General features: G+C 53.9%; 2 protein-coding genes across 2 annotated transcripts; one reads left to right on the top strand and one right to left on the bottom strand.

Moving 5' to 3' along the window:
• The first annotated feature begins 1,229 nt into the window (after positions 1 to 1,229).
• FAM89A (family with sequence similarity 89 member A) lies at positions 1,230 to 12,455 on the top strand. Its single transcript, XM_036354893.1, has 2 exons — positions 1,230 to 1,563; positions 11,320 to 12,455. Exons 1-2 carry the CDS (start codon positions 1,282 to 1,284, stop codon positions 11,590 to 11,592), a joined length of 555 nt encoding a protein of 184 aa, XP_036210786.1. The 5' UTR covers positions 1,230 to 1,281; the 3' UTR covers positions 11,593 to 12,455.
• A 3,288-nt stretch (positions 12,456 to 15,743) lies between these two features.
• ARV1 (ARV1 homolog, fatty acid homeostasis modulator) lies at positions 15,744 to 21,574 on the bottom strand. Its single transcript, XM_036354713.1, has 6 exons — positions 21,341 to 21,574; positions 19,789 to 19,908; positions 19,460 to 19,613; positions 17,998 to 18,222; positions 16,868 to 17,014; positions 15,744 to 16,214 (listed from the first exon to the last, which is right to left on the bottom strand). Exons 1-5 carry the CDS (start codon positions 21,542 to 21,544, stop codon positions 16,872 to 16,874), a joined length of 846 nt encoding a protein of 281 aa, XP_036210606.1. The 5' UTR covers positions 21,545 to 21,574; the 3' UTR covers positions 15,744 to 16,214; positions 16,868 to 16,871.
• Positions 21,575 to 21,589: the final 15 nt, after the last annotated feature.

Genomic DNA, 21,589 nt, shown 5'->3' with positions numbered 1-21,589 from the left:
CACTGCCCCAACCAGGGCTGGAGATGGAGCCAGCAAGCGCGTTACATGCCCTTGACGGGGATTGAACCCGGGACCCTTCAGTCGGCAGGCCGATGCTCTATCCACTGAGCCAAACCGGCCAGGGCTATGAGGGTTACTTTTGCTTCAGAGATGATGGATATTTTGGGAGAGTTAATCCTTTTCTCTACTTTCCTGACATTTCTCTGTGGAATGGCTGGTGCGTTCAGGGCCAGGCTGACAGACATGCTTGGTTGCTGTTGTTGTTTCTGTATTATTTTCACTTTTATTGTTGGCATGATTGGGGGAGTCTAGTCCCAGGTGCATGCATTCATGGAAGGAATCATTTCATGGTTCAAAAAGGAGAGCTAAATAACTGGGTTTTGGTTTTCCTTTTTAAATATACTTTTTATTGTTGATAGTCAAACCGGGAATCAAACCACGGCCTCTTGGTTCATAGGTCGACGCTCACCACTGAGCCACACCGCCCGGGCGCAAGTATGCGCTTTGATGCCCAAAGTGGCCCTGGCGCTCATGGCCGCTGGGCCCGGAGTCTGCACGTGCCTCTTACTCACAAGGCCCCAGCGCCCAAGTGGACGAGGGACGAGGGACGGGCCGGGGTCTGGCTGTCCCAGACCTGGGTCAGCCTGGACCGGCTGGGTGGGTCCTGGCCTCGGGGACGGCGACCACGGCCCCACTTTCTCTCCGATCTCCTGCTCGCGGAGCGGGAGCCTCTGGACACCGCCCCCTGCCCCAGCCGGCCTCCCCCGGCGCACTGAAGTGGGGGCCCCCTCGGTCACTGGTCACTATGAGCAGCTTCGGGGGCTGCTCGGGGAGCCCACCCGGCCGGGAGTGGGGCAGCCGGGGCAGGGCTCGGTCCCGCGAGGTCGTGGGCAGGTGAGGGGGTGCCCCCCCCGACAGGTGAGGGGGTGCCCCCCCAACCCCCCGGGGAAGCGATAGGTGAGCGAGGGCAGACGCCGAACAGGGGCGCACAGGGGCGCACAGGGGCGCAGGCGGGCACGGGCCGGGGCGGGGCCAGGGCCGGGGGCGGGGCCAGGGTAGGGGGCGGGGCTAGGAGTGAGCGGGGCACCGGGAGGAACACGGGGCTGGGCGGATCGGGGGCCGAGGGGGCGGGGCTGGAAGTCAGCGGGGCGGGGGCGGCTCCCGGGGCGCGGGACGGGGCGGGGCGCGGCGGGAAGTGGGTGGGGCGCCGCCGGGAACGGCCGGGCGGGGGATCCTGGACTCGGGCCGCGGCGCGCTGGCGGGCGCGTGGCCTGGCGCGCGATGAGCGGGGCCGGCGGGGCGCGGGAGGCGGCGGGCGCGGCGCGGGGGCTGCGCGTGGACGGGCTGCCCCCGCTGCCCAAGAGCCTGAGCGGGCTGCTGCACTCGGCGGCGGGCGGCGCGGCGGGCGGCTGGCGGCACCTGGAGCGGCTGTACGCGCAGAAGTCGCGCATCCAGGACGAGCTGAGCCGCGGCGGCGCGGGCGGCGGCGGGGCCCGGAGCGCGGCGCTGCCCCCCAAGCCGCCCAACCTGGACGCCGCGCTCGCCCTGCTGCGCAAGGAGATGGTAAGGGGGGCCCCGCGGGCGGCGGGGAGGGAGGCGAGGTCGCGGCACCCGCGCGCTCCGCTCCGGAAGTCCCCGCGCCCACCCGCCCCTCTCTGGATGGGTGGCCCCCGGAGCCGGCCCGGGCAGACGGGCACTGTCCTCTCCACTGCCCCCTTTTCCCTTTTTCTTGCTCGAATGTGTTTTTATTGATATTTTAGAGAGGAAGGGAGAGAGAGAGAAACGTCACGAGAGAGCTGCCTCCTGCAAGTCCCCGACTCCCGGGCATGTGCCCCGACCGGGAATCGAACCGACGGCCTCTTGGTTCCTGGGTCGACGCCCAGCGCCTGAGCTCACCGGCCGGGCTCCCCTACCTCTTCGACTTGCCCTCTGTGTGCTCACGATTTGGCCCACCGCCCTGTTTTGGGGGGGTCCCCCCTTTCCAGGGGCCGCTTTCAGAGACCCGCAGCCCGCCCCAGTCCCGCGGGCTCGGAAACTCTAGCGACTTCCCGAGTCGGGGTCGGCTCCCTGCGCGCCCGGGGAAGGGGGGTGCAGAGCCGTGTGCGATGGCGTTTTCCTGCCCCGAGGAGGGCAGCTTTGTCCGAGCGAGTGTAGACCGCGGATTGGAGCAGCCCGGGCCCCCTCCCCCGCTCCCCAGGCGGCGCGTGCAGAGTCCGATTACGGCGGGGGGAGGGGGTGGGGGGCGGCCGCAGATGGTGGTGGAGGCCAGGCGCCCCCAACCCGCGCCCGGCCGGGCAGCTGCGCCCTCGGGTCTGGGGGAAGCGCGCGGGCCTGCGGGTGGTGTCTGGGCTCCGGACAATGGGGCTTCGTTTTGCTCAGCCCTGGGGGAGCGCATGAGGTGTCTGTGGAGCAGGACGCACGGTTTAGGTGACGCCAAAAGCAGGACAAGGGCAGGGATTTAGGTGTCGGCGAGCCTTTCTCCAGCGTCGGCCAGGCCAGGCGAGGACGGAAACCCGCCTCCTTTCCAACCCTCTCGCTGGCCACGATCCCCTTCCCCGCCGCCCCTGTGTTTAGAACCTGCAGGCCCCTTCCCTCTCCTCGCCCAGGTAGGTACTTAATGTAGGAAATCAAATATATCCGAAGGCTGCTTCTCTCTGTCCCAAGAATAATACATTTCCCAAAACATTTATCACAAGAATCCTTTAACTCTTCATCTGGAGATTGTTGACCGGAAACCCAAGGGATGCATCCTTTTTCTTAAAGGAGCGCATCTGGTCTCAGAACCGAGACTTCATTAAATCTAGACGACCAAGCAGCCTCCACACTTTTTCATCCATTAGGGACTGCCTTCTCCCCCCGCGCCTGGGCATGGACGCATTTCCAAGCCGCTCTGAGAAGGTTCTCAAAGCTGCTTACAGAATGACTTCAATTCCCAGCAGTTTCTATGGATGGATCCACGTTCATAGAAACCAGTGCTGGGTTTGAATTCGATAGTAAACCTCTGCCTGCTGTGTGCAGAGTCTGAACTTAGGCGGAGGGTACATGTGGGGGTGAGATAGGAAGGCCCCCCTCCCCCCTCCCCTCTGCGGGATCAGAGACAGGAAGCCCTCGGGGCCACTCCTGTTTGTCTGCTCCCTGCTTTGTAAACATGCTCTGAAGTCTGATTGTGGCGGCTGGGGAGTCAGAGAGCCCTGCTGGGAAGTCATTTTCCAGGTTCCCTGGGGGGTGGGGTGGGGGGGGGATCAGGATCCAGTACAGCCCAACCTTGTCACTGTGCCTCAGGCCAGGGCCCTCTCTAAGTCTCTTTGAAGCACAAAGAAAATAAACTGCGCTGTAGGCCTGTCTGCCTGTCTGATATTTGGCTGAGATGGTAGGTCTATCTGTCTGATGGTTGGCTGAGATAAAGAGAAGAGGGGGCTTTAGAAACAGGCCTCCAGGTCTTTGAAAGTCCCCGTGGTGTTTTGGCTTTTTTTTTTTTTAAGAGATTTGCTAACTTGGGGCTGAGGGTGGCTGAGCAGTCACCTCAGGCCTAAGCTCCCTTTGCAGGAGGGGAGAGGCTTTCGAGATAAGAACGGAATTATTTGCAGAATAGTGTGTTGATCTATTTCATCTGAGGGCCTGAGGTCCCATCTGTGTCAAGGGATGCAGCTAGAATTCATGGCAGAATGTGATGAGTCCCCCCCCCCCTTTTTTTTTAGCCCCGGCCGGATTGCTCAGTGGGTGGCGCGTCGGCCCTCAGAGCGAAGGGTCCCAGATTCGATTCCGGTCAAGGGCGCGTACTTGGGTGGCAGGCTCCATCCATCCCTGGCCCTGGTCAGGGCGTGTGCGGGAAGCCACCAGTGGATGTTTCTCTCTCTGTCTCTCCCCCTCCCTTCCACTCTCTCTAAAAATCCATGGAGAAATGTCCTCTGGCGACAGGGTTTTCACGTGGGAAAGGCCATGGCAGCGAGCAGGAACGGATTGTTCCTCCCCCCACCCCCCTCCCCACCCCGGGAACAGCATGGGGAGCCCCAGAGGTGCTGGGACCTGGGCCAAGGTTGGCTCAGCCTCACATAGCCCGGGAGGTGTTGAAGCAGGAGATGGCACGGAGTTGGGGTTTGACGGCAGGAGTAGGAGGGAGCGCGAGATGCCGCAGGTGTGCACGGAGGAGGTGAGAGCCTCCAGCCGGTGGGGGACCCGCGAACATGGGACAAGAACCTGACGGGAGACCCTTCGCTGAAGCGGACTCTGCAGGCATGGCTGATTCAATATTCAGAGTCGGGGAAGGTGATGAAAAGGAGTCAGAGGTGACGTCGGCTTTTTATGGAAAGTGCAGCGAAGCAAAGCAGTTCAAGGCTGCTCACCGTCCTAGCGCCTAGAGAGGATCCTGTCAGTATTTTGGGGTGCCTCCTGGCTAAGCACAATGTCCGTGCTGTCTGGGCCTCATCTGGTAACTTCTCCAGGTGATAGACACTCAAAGTCTATTTTATAGTTGTTTTTTTTAATGTCTTTTATGTTGTTTTTTTTTTTTATTGATTTCAGAGAGGAGAGGAGAGGGAGAGAGAGAGAGAGAAACATTAATGACGAGGGAGAATCGTTGATGGGCTGCCTCCTGCACAGCCCCTACTGGGCATCGAGCCCACAACCTGGGCATGTGCCCTTGACTGGAATCGAACCTGGGACCCTTCAGTCCGTAGGCCAACACTCTATCCACTGAGCTAAACCTGCTAGGGCTATCGTTGTTTTTTTAATATATGTTTTTATTGATTTCAGTGAGGGTGAGAGAGACAGAAACATCAATGAAGAGGGAGAATCCTGGATCGGCTGCCTCCTGCACGCCCCACACTGGGGATCAAGCCTGCAACCCGGGCCTGTGCCGGGACCTCCTGGTTCATAGGTTGATGCTCAACCACTGAGCCACACAGGCCAGGCTCAACTGTAGACTTTAGAGGCCCGGTGGGCAGGGATGCCCTGGGCGGGCTCGGGGAGAAGGCCACAGCCTGGTGCACCTGACTCCCACCGGAAGCTTTGCCCTTTCGCTCCTGGGAGGCCCTCCTATCTCCACGGAGACTGCAGACCCCGGTGTGAAAGTGAAATTGCTCAGGGCCCCGTGCAGGAAAGCCGGCCGACAGACCACGGCCCCGTGCACAGGAAACCAGCCCCGGGCCTGGCGGCGTCAGATCCTCGCCCCGCTCGCCCCACTTCCTCCTCCGGAGCCCCGGCCTCCTAGGCACCCCATTCCTTGCCCACATGTTCCAGATGTTTCCAGGTGATAAGCAGGCCGGGCTTTCGGGTTGCTCCTTCTCTCCTGCGGCTCATTCCTTCACGGGCAGTGAACATAGATGTTTATTCTCCCCCCAAGAACCTTGGAGACGGAAAACCCCTGGTCTTCCTTGGGGTTCCACAGGCATTTTTAAGATGGGCGGCCTTTCCGGTTTTTTTAAGATATATTTTTATTGATTTCATAGAGGAAGGGAGAGAGACAAACATCCATGATCAGCTGCCTCCTGCACCCCCCTTGCTGGGGATCGAGCCCTGACCAGGAATCGAGCCCTGACCGGGAATCGAACCTGGGACCCTTCAGTCCATAGGCCAACACTCTATCCATTCCCACGGAGCCAAACCGGCGAGGGCGTCTTTTCAGTTTTTTTTTTTTTTAATATATTTTATTGATTTTTTTACAGAGAGGAAGGGAGAGGGATAGAGAGTTAGAAACATCGATCAGCTGCCTCCTGCACACTCCCCACTGGGGTTGCGCCCGCAACCAAAGTACACGCCCTTGACCGGAATCGAACCTGGGACCCTTGAGTCCGCAGGCCGACGCTCTACCCACTGAGCCAAACTGGTTAGGGCTGTCTTTTCGGTTTTTATGAATACTTTCTGTTCACTCCTTGACTGGCCCTCAGAGCTGGGCGCTGGCCTAGTTTTGCAGGCATGAGCATCCTGTCTTGAAGAATCGGCGAGGGAGGGCTGTCCCTGACTGGGGTCAGGGTGGAGAAGGGAGGGCCTCTGTTCTGTCCTCTGACCAGGGTGACTCCAGGGGAGGGGTGACCCCTGTGGACGCCAGGGCCCCAGCCCGGAGAGGCCCAGCTGCAGAAGATTGCAGAAATGCGTGTGGAGGCTAGAGACCGTGAGAAGAGGGTGTTTTATGAGGTTGTTGACTGTACTCAGAATTGGAGGTATCACAGCCACGTTCCGAAACGTTAAAGCGAAATGACAGGCTATTTGACATCCCTTATAAAAACCACAGGTTTGCAAATTAAAACAATGAGGTGTCATATAACGGGCCAGCAAGATTTAAAAGAATGAGCATGCCCGGCCGGTGTGGCTCAGTGGTTGAGCGTCGACCTATGAACCAGGAGGTCACGGTTGGTTCAATTCCCGGTCAGGGCACAGGCCCGGGTTGCGAGGGCTCGATCCCCAGTAGGGGGTGTGCAGGGGCAGCCAGTCAATGACTCTCTCTCATCATTGATGTTTCTCTCTCTCTCTCCCTCTCCCTTCCTCTCTGAAATCAATAAACATTAAAAAAAAAAGAAAAGAAAACCCAACTCAGACCTCCTTCCCTAGCCAGAGGCATTTCTGGGAGGTGCAGAGGTGGGGTGAGCTTCGGGTCTGGCTTAATCTGGGAGTGCAGGCGTGCAATCTGGTCTCTTTCCTGCCTGTGGGTGACCATTGCTCTTCACAGTCCAGTCCTCAGCTTGGCGACACTGAGGCATTGGCAGGAGGTGAAGCTGGTCACGTAGCACCAGCACATTTCGGCCCAGGGGCGGGGAAAGTCGCGCAGGAGACAGAACCACAGCCCATGGGGGAGCTGGGAGGCCTGCTTCTCCTTTTCTAAATAGTATGCAGGTCAGAGTCCTTCTGTCAACACATCTTTTATTCGGAAATCAGGTTACCATCTGTTAGGTCACCGCTTGCTTCCATTCCGGCCCTGTTGATCCTCGCGAGACAACTCCATTAGATTTGGGGCATTCACCACGTCAAGTCTAAGACGCACTCGCAAGCGTCCGTAAGTGCTGACTCACGCGTTGCATTGCAGACAGATCACGTCACGGGTCCTCCTGTTGTCAGTGAACACACATTCATAGCAGAACGTCTAGAAGTCTCAGGAAAAGCCCCCCCTAAAAGCCACCTGTGACCTCAGCTGCTTGCTCTGCCACGGCTGGCAGTGTGGTCTGTGCGGGCAGCACGGGCTGGCCAGAGGGCACTGGGTGGAGGGAGTCTTGCAGGCCTGGCCCAGCGCCCGCTCTGCCATGGCTGCAACCCCTCAGAGCTTCAGTCCCTCACCCTAACAGTCCACGCCTGCCCCCCAGAAACAAGGGCATCGATCACAAATGTGTGTACAGCCCAGATTGTCCTCTCTACAACCAGTCCCTCGAGGGGAGCTAGTGAGCTGGTTAAAAGCTGGGCAGTATTTTTAAAAATATATTGTTATGGCTTGCAGAGAGGAAGGGAGAGAGAGAGAGAGGAAGAGAGATAGAAACATCAATGATGAGAGAGAGTCACTGATGGGCTACCTCCTGCACGACCCCTGCTGGGGATGGAGCCGGAAACCCGGGCATGTGTCCTGACCGGGAATTGAACCAACCGTGACCTCCTGGTTCATAGGTCGGTGCTCAACCACTGAGCCACACTGGCCGGGCCCAACTTTTTTTTTTCAGTTTCTTTAGTAAAACAGACTTTTTCTTTTAGTACAATTTTTATTGCTAAAAATTACCCGAAAGTTTTTCGTGATACTTCATTATGAGTAAACGAAACTTTAACTTTTGAAGGTTCATCTTCTGAACCTTGTTTCTTTTTTTTTTTAAAGTATATTTTATTGATTTTTTACAGAGAGGAAGGGAGAGGGATAGAGAGTTAGAAACATCGATGAGAGAGAAACATCGATCAGCTGACTCCTGCACATCTCCCACTGGGGATGTGCCCGCAACCAAGGTACATGCCCTTGACCGGAATCGAACCCGGGACCTTTCAGTCTGCAGGCTGACACGCTATCCACTGAGCCAAACCGGTTAGGGCTGAGTCTTGTTTCTTCGTGGTAATGTTTCTGTTGTCACTTTATGAACGCTAGAAACAACTCCCTCCCCGATGACACCCTCCAAAGTCATTCAGAAGCCGGGTGCCCCGAAACGCCGCTGGGAGCCCCGCCCTGTCTGCGGCGAGTCTGTGCAGCCGGCCTATTGTGAATAGTGGAAGCCGTTCGGAGGGTCGGGCTGGGCCCCCTTGTGGATGTCGGGGCCGGTGAACACCTGTGTGTGTGGGCAGGTGCAGGGCGCTCTGTGGGAAAGACAAGGAAACGATCAGGAGGGAAGCAGGCAGCCTGGACGGAGGGAGGGAGGCATCCTGTTGGCCCTTCCCAGCACTGGGCATGAGCAGACTGTTCTTGTCTCGAAGGTCTAGATCTAGAACGAGGAGCAAATCACAGGATCTGAGAATTCTGGGTTTTTCTTCCACGAGCCTATCTGAATTTTTTCAAGGTGTGCTTTCAAAAAAAAAAACAAAACAACTTTTTTTTCTGCCCTAGGTGGGTTGGCTCAGTGGATAGAGTGTTGGTCCATGGACGGAAAGGTCCCGGGTTCGATTGCGGTCAAGGGCAAGTCCCTCTGTTGCAGGCTCCGCCCCGGCCTTGGTCCAGGCGCGTGGGGGAGGCAGCCAATCGATGTCTCTCTCACATGGATGTGTCTCTCTGTCTCTTCGCCTCCCTTCCACGCTCTCTAAAAATCAGGGGGAAAATATCCTCGGGTGAGGATTAACCAAACAAACAAACATACAAGAAAAACAAAGGAGTTATTTCCTGAATCCAGCTGTGAATTAGATCAGCCGGCCTCCAGGGACCTGTGGGACTACAGGCCCCTGTGCTGGTAGATTGGGGACAGTGGTGGGAGTTAGTGGGTGCCCCCCCCCCCCCCCACACACACTTTTTCCTGAAAGGATGAGGAATCCTTTCTCGTACAGGATGTTAGCCTGTCCTGAAGCAGGACCCCTGCAGTTTAGTGCTGGTGGGTGGTCCTCCGGTCCCCTTCCCACGGCCCCCCTCCCCCCACCCCAGTCCTGCCCCTGACCCCGCGCCCTTCAGCGTAGAGGCCGATGCTGGGCCCGCCTGCTGGAGGCTTTCCCAGCACACACGCCTCCCACCTGCACTTGGGAGGGACCTGGTTTTGTGTCATCTGCTCCCATCTGTCAAAAGGTGTTTTTTCTTTTCAGTATATTTCTATTGATTTCAGAGAGGAAGGGAGAGAGAGAAACATCAATGAGGAGAGGGAATCATGGATCGGCCGCCTCCTGCAGGCCCCACACTGGGGATGGAGCCCGCAACCCGGGTGTGTGCTCTGACTGGGAATCTAACCGTGACCTCCTGGTTCATGGGTCGACGCTCAACCACTGAGCCACGCCGGCCGGGCAGGAAGGAGGCTTTGAGACGTGTGATGGGGACAGGTGGGGGACAGTCCAGGTGTGTGTGTGTGTGGGGGGGGGTGCTCAGTCTGACCCATTGCACGAGGTGCAGTTACAGAACAACAGGTTACAGAATGCCACCTCGGGATTCCCAACTTCCCTCTGGAAAATTCACAGGCGAGTGTCTAAACACCCACAGCTGAGGCCGGCGAGTCCTGGCTGGGAGGCTAGGTTTGTCCCTGCAGCTACTCACCTCGTATCCTAGCTCTGCGGGAGGGTTTCCGGGAAATGGAAGGAAGTTTAGTGCCTGGAGAAGCAGGGACGCTGGGCTGTGTGTGGGCGTGGAGTGCATGTGTGCGTATGTGCGTGTGCGTGTGTGTGTGTGTGTGTGTGTGAGTGTTCGAGGCCCTGCTCAGTCCGCCTGAAGGCTTGGCATCTGCTGGGTTGGGTGGTAGGTGTGAGCCAGGCTAGGCCAGCGCTCCGCCTGGTGACGGGCAGCCTGTGAGTCAGCGGCGGCTGCAGGCAGCGGGGACAGGCAGGTTCTCTCTCCAGCCCGGTCAGTCTCTTCCCAGACTGGGGACACCCTGGCAATTGGCACCTAAAGGGAACAGCCTGGGGAGTCAGAGCCTCTGAAACCCGGCGAGGGCTGCAGAGCCGTGAGTCCAGGCCTGGGAAGGTGACGGTCAGCGTGGGCTGATGGCATGAACCCCCTCCCCCCCTTCTGTCTTGTCCACCGTTCATTCCTAGCCGGGAACTGTCTTGGGATCCCCCAGGTGACCTACTGGCAACCAAGTGACTCAGGAGAGAGAGCTTCCAGATGAATATTTTCTATGACTTTTAAAAAATATATATTTTTTGTTGATTTTTTTTTTTTTTTTTTTTTTTTTTTAGAGGGAGGGAGGGAGGGAGGGGGTGAAAGAGAGAGACATCAGTTGCTTCCCGAATGCATCCCAGCCATGGATCAAACATCCAACCCCAAACCTGGGTATGTGCCCTGATTGGGCATCGACGATGCTCTGGCCAATGGAGCCACACCAGCCAGGGCTTCCTGTGACTTTTTGAGCAGATATTGGTGTGACTCTGGGAGGGTGTGACTTACGTTATCAAAGTTTACGTTCTTTGTCATCAATCCTAGACAGGACAGGCTGAGTCATCGTGTTCACACCCGGACACTGGAGAGGGAGGACTCCGGGAAGCTGGAGAGAGTCCAGAGGGCAGGGCTGGACGGGGAACAGACCGGAACGCCCTCTCGAACAGCCCGAGGGCCTGAGGGTATTCGCTGGAGAGGACGGATGCTTTTTCTCAAGGGGAAGCCGGGTAGAAAATTATTTCAAATTATTTAAAAGGTGTTTAAGAAAGTAGATTTGTATGTGCAATGGTTACACCGGCGTGCTCAGTGGTTGAACATCGGTTGACCTAGGAATCAGGAGGTCATGGTTTGATTCCCGGTCAGGGCACATGCCCAGGTTGCGGGCTTGATCCCCAGTGGGGGGCGTGCAGGAGGCAGCCAATCCACGATTCTCTCTCCTCCTTGATGTTTCTCTCTCCCTCCCTCTCCCTTCCTCTCTGTGCTGTCCCAGAGACCTGACAGTGACTGTCATAGGGGCTTCTCTGACTCTGATCATAGCAAGAGGTCAGGACACACTGTCTCTGCTTCCGCATCCAGAGTGAAGCCGGCGGGGCCACCGGCCCGTGCAGTGCAGGGCGTGCCGGCTAAATTCCACAGGCGTGACCCTTCCCTGCCTCACGGAGTCAAGTGTGAGGCGTGGGCATCACACAGTTCCGGTGTCTCAACCCTGGCCGTGCCGGCGCTGCTCTGAGCCGTCGGTGCGGGAGGGAGGCGTGTGCTGGCCGAGCAGGCCCAGACGCGGGGCTGAGGTTCCCCCTGACGTGAGCCTCCAGAACTGATGTTTCCTTTCTCCCCTCCCTCCCGCCCCGTCTCCCAAGGTCGGCCTCCGACAGCTGGACATGTCCTTGCTCTGCCAGCTGTACAGCCTCTACGAGTCCATCCAGGAATACAAGGGGGCGTGCCAGGCGGCCTCCAGCCCCGACGGCACCTACGCCCTGGAGAACGGCTTCTTCGAGGAGGAGGAGGAGTTCTTCCAGGATCCTAGCTCGCTCCTTGACGGGAGGCAGCGGGGCCCGCCCAGGGACCCGAGGGACCCGGCCCTGCCCTCAGGGGCCCTCTCCGGCAGCGACTGGATTCTGGAGTCCATCTAAGACGGTCTCTGGAGGGACCCGCCCATCCTGGGCCCAGGGCCAGCATTTTGCTTCTCTGGCAAGGAGGCACCTCTGCTCCTGCCTGCGTTGCGGGTGGTCCCCAGGCACCTGGGACCAGTGGCCAGTTCCATAGGCAGGGACACCTGGTGGCCGTCGGTGTTGATGGTGGGGTTTCTGCTCAGGTGGTTAGGAGGTGCCTGGCGGCATCCTTGACACCCGGGGATGGGCCATTCCTGCCAGGACTCGGGGTGAGCATGTGACGGAGGGTCCCAGCGAAGACGCTCACGGTGTTTCCTGCGAGAGGACTCCGAGCCGGGGAGGCCTGACAGCTGGGGAATGGTCCGCGCCCTCCATCCGGGGTTTGTGGGATTCGCCGGCGAGCGATGTATCGGAACTGACACTTCACGGCGCCCTTCCTTCCTTCCCGGCCTCTTTGGCAGCCTTTTCTGCTGTTTTGGGAGCTTCTGAGCCTCTTGGCGGAGCTTTATTTCTCTGTCGGCTGTGTCACTGACCGTCCGGGTGACTCAGTGACAGCTCATTACTGACAAAGCAAGCATTGCAGGTCACACCGGCCACTGCATTCTCTTGTGGAAATTCGTCTCACTCTGTGCCCGTCAGCTAGAGGAGGAAAGAGGAGGACGGGAGGGTCTGCCGATGGGGAACTGGGCTCCTGTCTTGTGTCATGTGCTGTCGGGGGGCAGATGTTTCTGTTTGGAAAGATCCTGGATGTTCACTGGGATCTGAGAAAGCGGACCCCCCCTTCACTCAGAACAGAGATCACCTCGAGCCTTAATCTATTTATTCAAAGCCTTTATGAACACGTTACACTTTGTAGATTAAAATGATAAAATACGTTGAACTCTGTCTGTGGTTGCGTCTCATTTTGGCCTGAAATCAGAATCCACTTTCCTGGCTGGAATGCACTGAATCTAATCAGAAACGGGGAGGAAATGACAGTCTGTTTTCTTGCCACGAAGAGTTTGAAAGCAGCTCTGCTCCCCTGTCGGCTGCTTCTCGGACATGTGTCCACAGTGGATCGTTCGCAGGGAGGTCTCAGGGCTGCTCTGCCTTTTTTTTGTTCATCCTCACCCGAGGATATTTTTTCATTGTTTTTAGAGGGAGTGGAAGAGAGAGGGCAAGGCAGAGAGAAACACATCGATTGGTTGCCTCCTGCACATGCCCTGACCAGGGCCCAGGCTGGGGAGGAAGGAGCCTGCAACCGAGGTACGTGCCCTTGACCGGAATCGAACCCAGGACCTTTCAGTCTGCGGGCTGATGCTGTACCCATTGAGTCAAACCGGCTGGGGCCTATTGGGCCTTTAATACTCTACCCCCCTGCTCCTCTTCTTCCTTTTGGGGTGAAGATTGCTTTTTGGCACCTCATGGCAGAGAGGGGACGTGGAACTCCTCGGGAACGCGTGCTGGCGGCCTGTGTGTGCGGGGCCCTGCGTCGGGAACTGGGCGAGGTGCTGGGAGGAAGCGCATTTCCTGCGTTGAAAGGAGCAGCTACGTGGGGGGTGGCTTTCAGTGCGTGACATACTGTCCAGTGGGGACAAGAAATCGAAAGTGATAAGACCAGCCCTAGTCAGTTTGGCTCTGGATAGAGTGTCGGCCTGCAGACTGAAGGGTCACAGGTTCGATTCTGGTCAAGGGCATGTACCTTGGCTGCAGGCTGGATCCCTGGCCCTGGTTGGGGCACGTGCAGGAGGCAAGCCATTGATGTGTTTCTTTCACATCGATGTTTCTCTTCCCCTCCCTTCCCCTCTCTAAAAATCAGTGGAAAGATGTCTTTGGGTGAAGATTAACAAAAAAATAGAGAAGGCCACACCATCTCCAGCCTGCCTGGACCTACTGAATTGGGCCTATTTTTTAAAAAAATATTTTTATTGATTTCAGAAATGAAGGGAGAGGGAGAGAGAGAAACGTCAGTGATGAGATGAGATGGGCTGCCTCCTGCACGCCCCACACTGGGGATGGAGCCCACAACCCAGGCATGTGCCCTGACCGGGAATCGAACTGTGACCTCCTGGTTCATAGGTTGAAGCTCAACCACTGAGCCACACCGGCCAGGCCCCTACTTATTTAATTCCTCTTTTTCTTTATTCTTGTGTTTTACACACAGTAAGTTATCCCCTTTCTTAACAAGGTAAAATAGGAATCCCCCACTAGACGAGGTGTGCAGACCAACATAGTTCCAGGGGTCGGTCCCCCATTAGACCAGGCGTAGAGGCCAAGGTTTTAGTCCCAACGGTGCCACTATATACTTGCGTGACCGTGAGTAAATCCCTTAAGCATCCTAAGCTTTAGTTTCTTCATATAAGACTGTGATTTAAAAACTACTTTTTAGCTCAGTGGTTGAATGTCAACCTCTGAACCAGGAGGTCACAGTTCGATTCCCGGTCAGGGCACATGCCCGGGGTCGCGGGCTTAATCCCCAGAGTGGGGCGTGCAGGAGGCAGCCGATCCAGGATTCTCTCTCATCACTGACGTTTCTCTCTCTCTCCCTTTCCCTTCCTCTCTGAAATCAATAAAAACGTATTTTAAAAATAAATAAAAAACACTTTTAAAATGTTTTCATCTTTTTTTGTCTTGTAAATATCTAAAAATATTCTCTTTGGCTCCTATGTACCCCATGACGTTTTCCTCCAAATTTAGCTCAAAGGGCTTCAGGCAGGGATAGAAAACCTTTGAACAAAAGACCCGTTGTCCGTTTCTCATGGGGCTCATTCACGTCTCACATAGGGTCCTCACACTGAGCGCTGCTGGCTCTTGGCTATGTCGGGAACTCAGCAGCCACCAGGGGGCGCTGACAGTGTAGCCACCGTCTGACCCAGGGGTGGGCAAACTTGTGACTCGAGGGCCACAATGGGTTCTTAAACTGGACCGGAGGGCCGGTACAAAAGCATGGATGGAGTGTTTGTGTGAACTAATATAAATTCAAAGTAAACATCATTACATAAAAGGGTACGGTCTTTCTTTTTTTTTTAGTTTTATTCATTTCAAACGGGCGGGATCTGGCCCGCGGGCCGTAGTTTGCTCACGGCTGGCTGCCCCATGACTGTGACGGCCGAATGCACGTGCTCTTCAGTATATGGGATATCTAAGAGGATTTAGCTTGGCTGGTGTGGCTCAGTGCCCACCCATGAATCAGGAGATCACAGTTCCATTCCCAATCAGGCACATGGGTAGTGGGCTTGATCCCCAGTGTGGGGCGTGCAGGAGGCAGCTGATCAGTGATTCTCTCTCATCATTGATGTTTCTCTCTCTCACTCTCCCTTCCTCTCTCTGAAATCAATAAAAACCTACTTAAAAAAAAATAAATACAAGGGATTGGTTTCATTTTTATAGCTTCAAGTGGTTTTCCATAGAAATGCCTTGTTTGTTGTCAGTAGGCCACATCCCAATTTGGGGGGGAGGGAGGCTTGGAAAACAGACATTGTTCTAAGTACAAGCACCGCCACCAAGTGGCTGCTCGGGGATGCTGCCCCAGTGTTTTGTTTTATTCTCACTTGGGATTCTTCTCTTCAACTGTTGGTTTCGTTGTCCTCGGGGTCAATGACAACTCCTGGAGGGAGCCCTTCACAGTCTGACCTTCACACGAGTTCCTGGAACCACTGAAAACACGACCCGGTGCCGCCCTGCCTGCCGTGCTGTGTCCGCAGCTCCGTGCACGCGTCCCCCACTCCGCCCTCAGGAGTCAGGGTGCACTGCTCCTCTCCCGGGGATACGGGAGGTTCCTGCCGTCCCCGCTCCTCTCGGAAGACCTTCATACGGGTTTACTCTAGGACCCTTACATACCCTTCACAGCACCCATCACACTGGGCTGCAATGAGCTACCCTCCTCTCTAAACCCGTCACTGCACACAGGGCCAGGCCTTCCTCGCCCCTGTATCCCAGGGTCTGACACACTTACAGTGGGTGCTCAGTAGTATCTGTTTAATGAGTAACTAATGAGTGAAAGAACAAATGAGTGAGACAGGAAGAGAGAAAAGGGGAGAGGTAACACTTATTTAGTAACAGCTTCACTGAGGTATGATCCACTCCTGTAAAGTGTACAGTTCAGCTGTTTTTAGTTATTTATTTCTGGGTCAGTTACTTTGCAAGGTAACTTACAGGGAGGGAAAGATACTGAATTGGAGATTGACGAAAGCTTAGTTTTTTCTGACTTTATTAAGAGAAAAGTTATAAGAATACAGAGTATTATTTTAAATATGTTATTTAAAGTCAGTAGCATACATTTAAATGAAAAGATACAAGCATGCAGATGGGAATGAGACAGATGTTTATGAATCTGAATGCATGTTCCTCTCTTCATTTAAATGCTTACCTGCAGGGTCTACAACGTGTCAGTCTTCGCTGGTGCCCCAGTCCTGCAGCAATTCCTTGTGTGTGTGTGAGGTTCCTGTGCGTGTCTGTGACTGTGCATGTGGTTTTGTTGTCTCCTGTAGGTGGGGTGAGGGCTGAGGGGTGGCAGGGTTGGGGTTTCGAATGCCATGACCATCGCTTTCTTTCCCGGCAGTCTATCTAAATCTTGGGTTCACTTTACTCCACAGGAATGAGGAGTTCGGCTATATTTATGTCTTCTCTTAAGCTGGCCATGCCACAAGTAGTAAAGAACAAAACTGTGGATATAAAAGAAGTATTTGGAACAGCATGTTCTGCTGTAACCATATCAACAAACACTTATTAGGGCAGGCCCTGTTCTATGGGAGGCAGAGTAACCCGGGCCTGGACTCTCTGGGCACTGAACTTGACCCGGTTTGAGGGAGTCAGGCACAAACACGGGGAATTGTAATGTAAGACATGAACAGGGATAGGACACGAGCTAATGTAATGGAGGATAGAGGGCTGTCAAAGACAGGTGACCTTATTTTTCTCACCGGAAGTCACAGTGGGGGCACCGTGTCTACCATGGGAGCAGCCCCACAAGATCCGGGACACAGGGCTGCTGCCCTGCTGGGCCCTGGGCCCTGGGGGTGGGAGGGAGGGAGCAGATGGTTGGAAAGGGTGGGGGAAGGTGGCGCTGGGACCGACTGACTTCTGAGTCTGAGGTCCTGGCAGGAGTCAGTGGGACCGCGGAGTCAGGGAAATTGTGAGGCCAGGGCTCCGGATGCAGAGGTCACTGAAGATGACAGCAGTGAAGGGCCCTGTGAGGCCCGCCCTCACGTCCGGAGGCAACCAGGTGTGTGTGTGTGGGGGGGGTCCCCCGTAAGGGCCTCCTTAGTCACGGTGACATCTGTCTGCCTGGCGAGGGACGCCTGTGTGAGCGCTGTACCTCCTCAGAAGTCCTGCGACTTGTAGCCGGCGCAGTCGCTTCCGACGTCCCACTCCATCCTCCGGAAGAAGTGGACCATGGCGCTCTCCGCCAGCAGCCCGCACACGATGGCCGAGAAGGACAGCTTGCGGCGGGTGTTGAGCGTCACTGCGGAAGCAAAGGCACGGGACCCGGGTAAGTTTCAGAGGGAATGACGTGACACTGTCATTATTACGTGGGACGTAGATGACGGGGTGTGAAGGGGATCGTTTGGTGAGGCTGTTTTTAGAAAAACTCTTATTTGTTCTTACTAACTTATGCTGCTACCTGCTCCCCCTTTCCCAGCTGCAAACCTTTTGAGAGAACCAAAGCAGCGGCTCATAACAAAAATACTCCTGAAGTCAAGACACAGGTTCCCATTAATATTAAAAGGGAAAAGAAAATACAGATTCTAAGGTCATCAAGGAAATAGCAGAAAAAATGGGTACTTTTGGCTTTACAGGTGACAAGACGATAAGCATTATGATAAAAAAGTGCTCATTTAAAAGAGCACTTCTCACAAGACACACAGAGTGGCTTCTCTGTCCCTTTGGTGGGGCAGGAATTGTCCCTGCTCGACAGCTGCCTGACCATGCAAATCTGGGCAAGTCATTCATAAAGTGGAGATAACAATGGTGCCCTGCTAACCCCACAGGACAGAGGCAATGCATGGGAAGAAGACATTCTGAAAGCTACATGTACCATGTGGTGAAACTGAACACATACTGAATACGTGCTATGTAGAACGCACTATACAAATGGTAGGCATTGTCATCATTCTATAAAGATTTCCAGCGTTTAACAGGTCATATAAAAACTGTGATCTAGAAATAAAAGGCTATAGCTTTTTAAAAATGTCTATTTTTACTGATCTCAGAGAGGAAGGGAGAGGGAGAGAGAGATAGAAACATTAGTGATGAGAATCATTGATTGGCTGCCGCCCATACAACCCCTACTGGGGATTGAGCCCACAACCCGGGCATGTGCCCTGACAGGAAATCGAACCGTGACCTCCTGATTCATAGGTCAAAGCTCAACCACTGAGCAGCACTGGCCACCGGGCAAAGCCTAGAAGCTTTTATATCCGTGGAAAGCTGAGAAGACAGACATACCTCTAATTGCCTGAAAATTTGATGTGAGGACAAATAGTTTGATGAGTCTCAGGCACAACGGTGTGTACTCATGTTCCCAGATGACAGCCGGGATCAGCAAGAGCTTCCCGTAGCTGGATAACAGCAATGCCTTCAGCAGCAAGACGAAGTTGGGGTTCTTTTTCGTCGCGATGGTTCCTTCAATCCATAGGAAGGTAAAGATGCCAATAAAAAAGGCAGCTTGTTCTAAGAAGGAAATGGGAAATGAAAATCTTAACCAATGTCCCAATCCAAAAACACCATATCCCCATGAAAGCAAACCACAACCCCAAAGTACAACGTATTATCAAGAACAACTGTTTTTCCTCTTTCTCTCATTTTTTTTGCTTTTTGTGTCAAATCCTGCTGGTATAATTTTGGAAATATATCTCAACAATTCTTTTTTTTTAAATCCTCCCCTGAGGATATTTTTTCCATTGATTTTTAGAGTGGAAGGGAGGGAGAAAAGAAAGAGAGAAAGCCAGCCAGACATTCATTGGTTGCCTCCGACCAGGGCTGGGGATCAAACCTGCAACCGAGGTATGTGCTCTTGACCTGAAATTGAACTCGAGACCCTTCGGTCACAGGTTGCTGCTCTAACCACTGAGCCAAACCGACCCGGGCTCAATCTGTTTTTATAAAGATGGGGCACAGGTCATTTTCAAAATGGAAAATGAGAACTTAAATTGAAGGATTTTATCAACAATGTGATGTCTCAAAATATTTTATGAAACTCTTTATTCTGATAACATCCATCAGATGGATAAAGACCATTTAATTGACGATATTTCCATACCATGAGTGTGGTAACAAATAAAAAAGTAAAAAAAACCCAGATAATTTAGATAAACTCATTTAGCAGGTTAGCGGTAGAACTGAAAATTAAGTCTCAAGTCCTATATTAACTGGCTCCTCTTACCATGCGCCTTATTTTCAATCACAAGTGCAAGTGCTAGTTAACTAAATATAGAAAGCATGACGCCGGCCAGCCGTGGCTCAGCCGTTGAGCATCAACCTATGAACCACGAGGTCACGGTTCAATTCCCCATCAGGGCGCATGCCCGGGTTGCAGGGTCCATCCCCAGGGTGGGGCGTGCAGGGGGCAGCCAATCCATGACTCTTTCTCATCATTGATGTTTCTCTCTCCATCTCCCTTCCTCTCTGACATCAATTTTTTAAAATATATTTTATTGATTTTTTACAGAGAGGAAGGGAGAGGGATAGAGAGTTAGAAACATCGATGAGAGAGAAACATTGGATCAGCTGCCTCCTGCACACCCCCTACTGGGGATGTGCCCGCAACCCAGGTATGTGCCCTTGACCGGAATCGAACCTGGAACCCTTCAGTCCGCAGGCTGACACTCTATCCACTGAGCCAAACTGGTTAGGGCTCTCACATCAATTAAAAAAAAAAAAAAAAAAAGAAAGCACGGCCTGTTCCTACCCAGAGAAGCAATGGCAAACATTCTGTAAAAGTCCCACTCCTTGGCATATCTGATAAAGTCGTCGGGATCGGTGTTCTGGCTGGAATCTTGCAGCTGCCACCACCGCAGGTACGCTTCGCAAAGCAAGCAAAATATGCAGAGTTTCCCGTGCATCTGGGAGTCAAAGACACAGCAGCAGCCAGTCAGGGAAAGCAGCGCTTTATACCAACGGGGACCGACAGGGTATGTAAAACGTTCTTTCATTCTATTCACAATTAATTCTTTTAAAATGCAAAAGCATCACCAAGTAAAGTTAGGAAATTAAAAAAAAAAAACTGTCACAACTTACGTTTATTTTAGTATTGAAAAGAATATGCCTGTAGGCCTGGGCTTTGCACAAAATAGCATTAATCAAAATGATAACAGGATCATACTCGATATATTTGTCTACAGGTTTCTGGCAGGATTTCTGAAATGATGCAAAAACAATATTAGAACAAGCAAATTCAGACATTCTGAAATCTTAAAGGGTTTCAAAATAGCAGAGCCTCTTCCGGACTTGCACAGCGCTGAGGCCACACCAGCATTTATGTAAATACACGTCCCTCCCAACACGAACTGTTCATCGACTCAAGACACGGTTTCAGAAGTGACTAAAAATAATCTTCCAGGCTAGAAACAGTAACTTTTTAATCTCACATATAAGAAGCTAAAAGGATGTTTGACTTAAAGACTGATTTTAGCAGGAAAGTATCCCAGAAAGTTCTACGTTCAGTTTGCAGGAATCGTTATACATTTACAATGTACTTTCACTGATAAACTTGCCTGTTGGCCAGTTGGTCCCAACTTTGTGGTTCTTGAAACATGATTTGGAGAAAAGCGTTCAGAAAAGTAACCCCGCACCCAGAGCTTCTGAGAGCTACAACTGGGTAAAGAATGCGGTACAAGGCGTGGCTCACTGGTTGAGCGTCCACCTGTGAACCAGGAGTTCACGGTTCAATTCCCAGTCAGGACACATGCCTGGGGTTGAGGGCTCAATTCCCAGTGTGGGGTGTGCAGGAGGCAGCCGATCCATGATTTTCTTTCATCATTGACTAGAGGCCCAGTGCACAAAATTCTTGCGGGGGGGGGGGGGGGTCCCCTCAGCCCGGCCTGCACCCTCTCCAATCCGGGACCCTTTGGGGGATGTCCGACTGCCAGGTTAGGCTCTTGCAATCCAGGACCGCTGATCCCTAACTGCTCACCTGCCTGCCTGGTCACCCCTAACTGCTCGCCTGCCTGCCTGGTCACCCCTAACCACTTCTGCCTAGGCCCCTGCCACTGTGGCTTTGTCTGGAAGGACGTCCAGAAGATGTCTGGTCTAATTAGCATATTACCCTTTTATTAGTATAGATTATTAGTATAGATGTTTTTATCTCTCCCTCTCCCTTCCTCTCTGAAATCAATAAACACATATTAAAAAAACAAAATAAGTAGCATCTCTGGTCTTCCAGTCTCATTCTACGAAGAGAACCTAAACATGGGTTATGGGGTGTACGAATGCTAACACTTGTCTATCAAAGGGAGCATATCTAGAAATAAAAACGGCTTTAGTGTGAACCCAAATGTCGACCTAATCCGCTTTTTAATTCCTCTGCACAGCACCTACAATCCATGTCCGCCGGGTTAGGTCTCACCCGCAGACGTGACTGGCCCCTAAGAGAACAGCAGTGTGCGGTAGTGAGTTCCCCGTCACGACAGGTATTCAAGTACAGGTGAGACAGACTTCGGCCGGGTCTGCCCAGCATCCCGCTGAAGATCCTGACACTCGATTCTCATCACCCTAAAAAGCTGGTACAGTTGGTCCCCACATCTCGCCACCCCGTTTTCTCCCCGAGGACTCCCCACACCGGACCACTCACGCAGATGGTTATCTTCAGCACCCCGTGGTTATAGTCTCGGTACAGCTCCTTGGCCTCCTGGTTGCACTCGATGCACCTGTACTGGAAGGAAGCCGAAGCGGCAGGAGGAGTGGCTGACACCTCTTCGGGGTTCCCCTTGCCCGCTGTCACCCCCTCGGGGCTCCCCTTTCCGGGCCGCAGCCCTCCCCGCCCACCAGTACCCATTTCTATGCCACCGAAGCCCAGAACTTCCGATTCAGTGACGCGGGA

The sequence above is a fragment of the Myotis myotis genome, unplaced genomic scaffold (assembly GCF_014108235.1).
Source record: "Myotis myotis isolate mMyoMyo1 unplaced genomic scaffold, mMyoMyo1.p scaffold_m19_p_21, whole genome shotgun sequence".
NCBI classification, from domain to species: domain Eukaryota; kingdom Metazoa; phylum Chordata; class Mammalia; order Chiroptera; family Vespertilionidae; genus Myotis; species Myotis myotis.
This window is presented reverse-complemented; position numbering and strand designations above follow the sequence as displayed.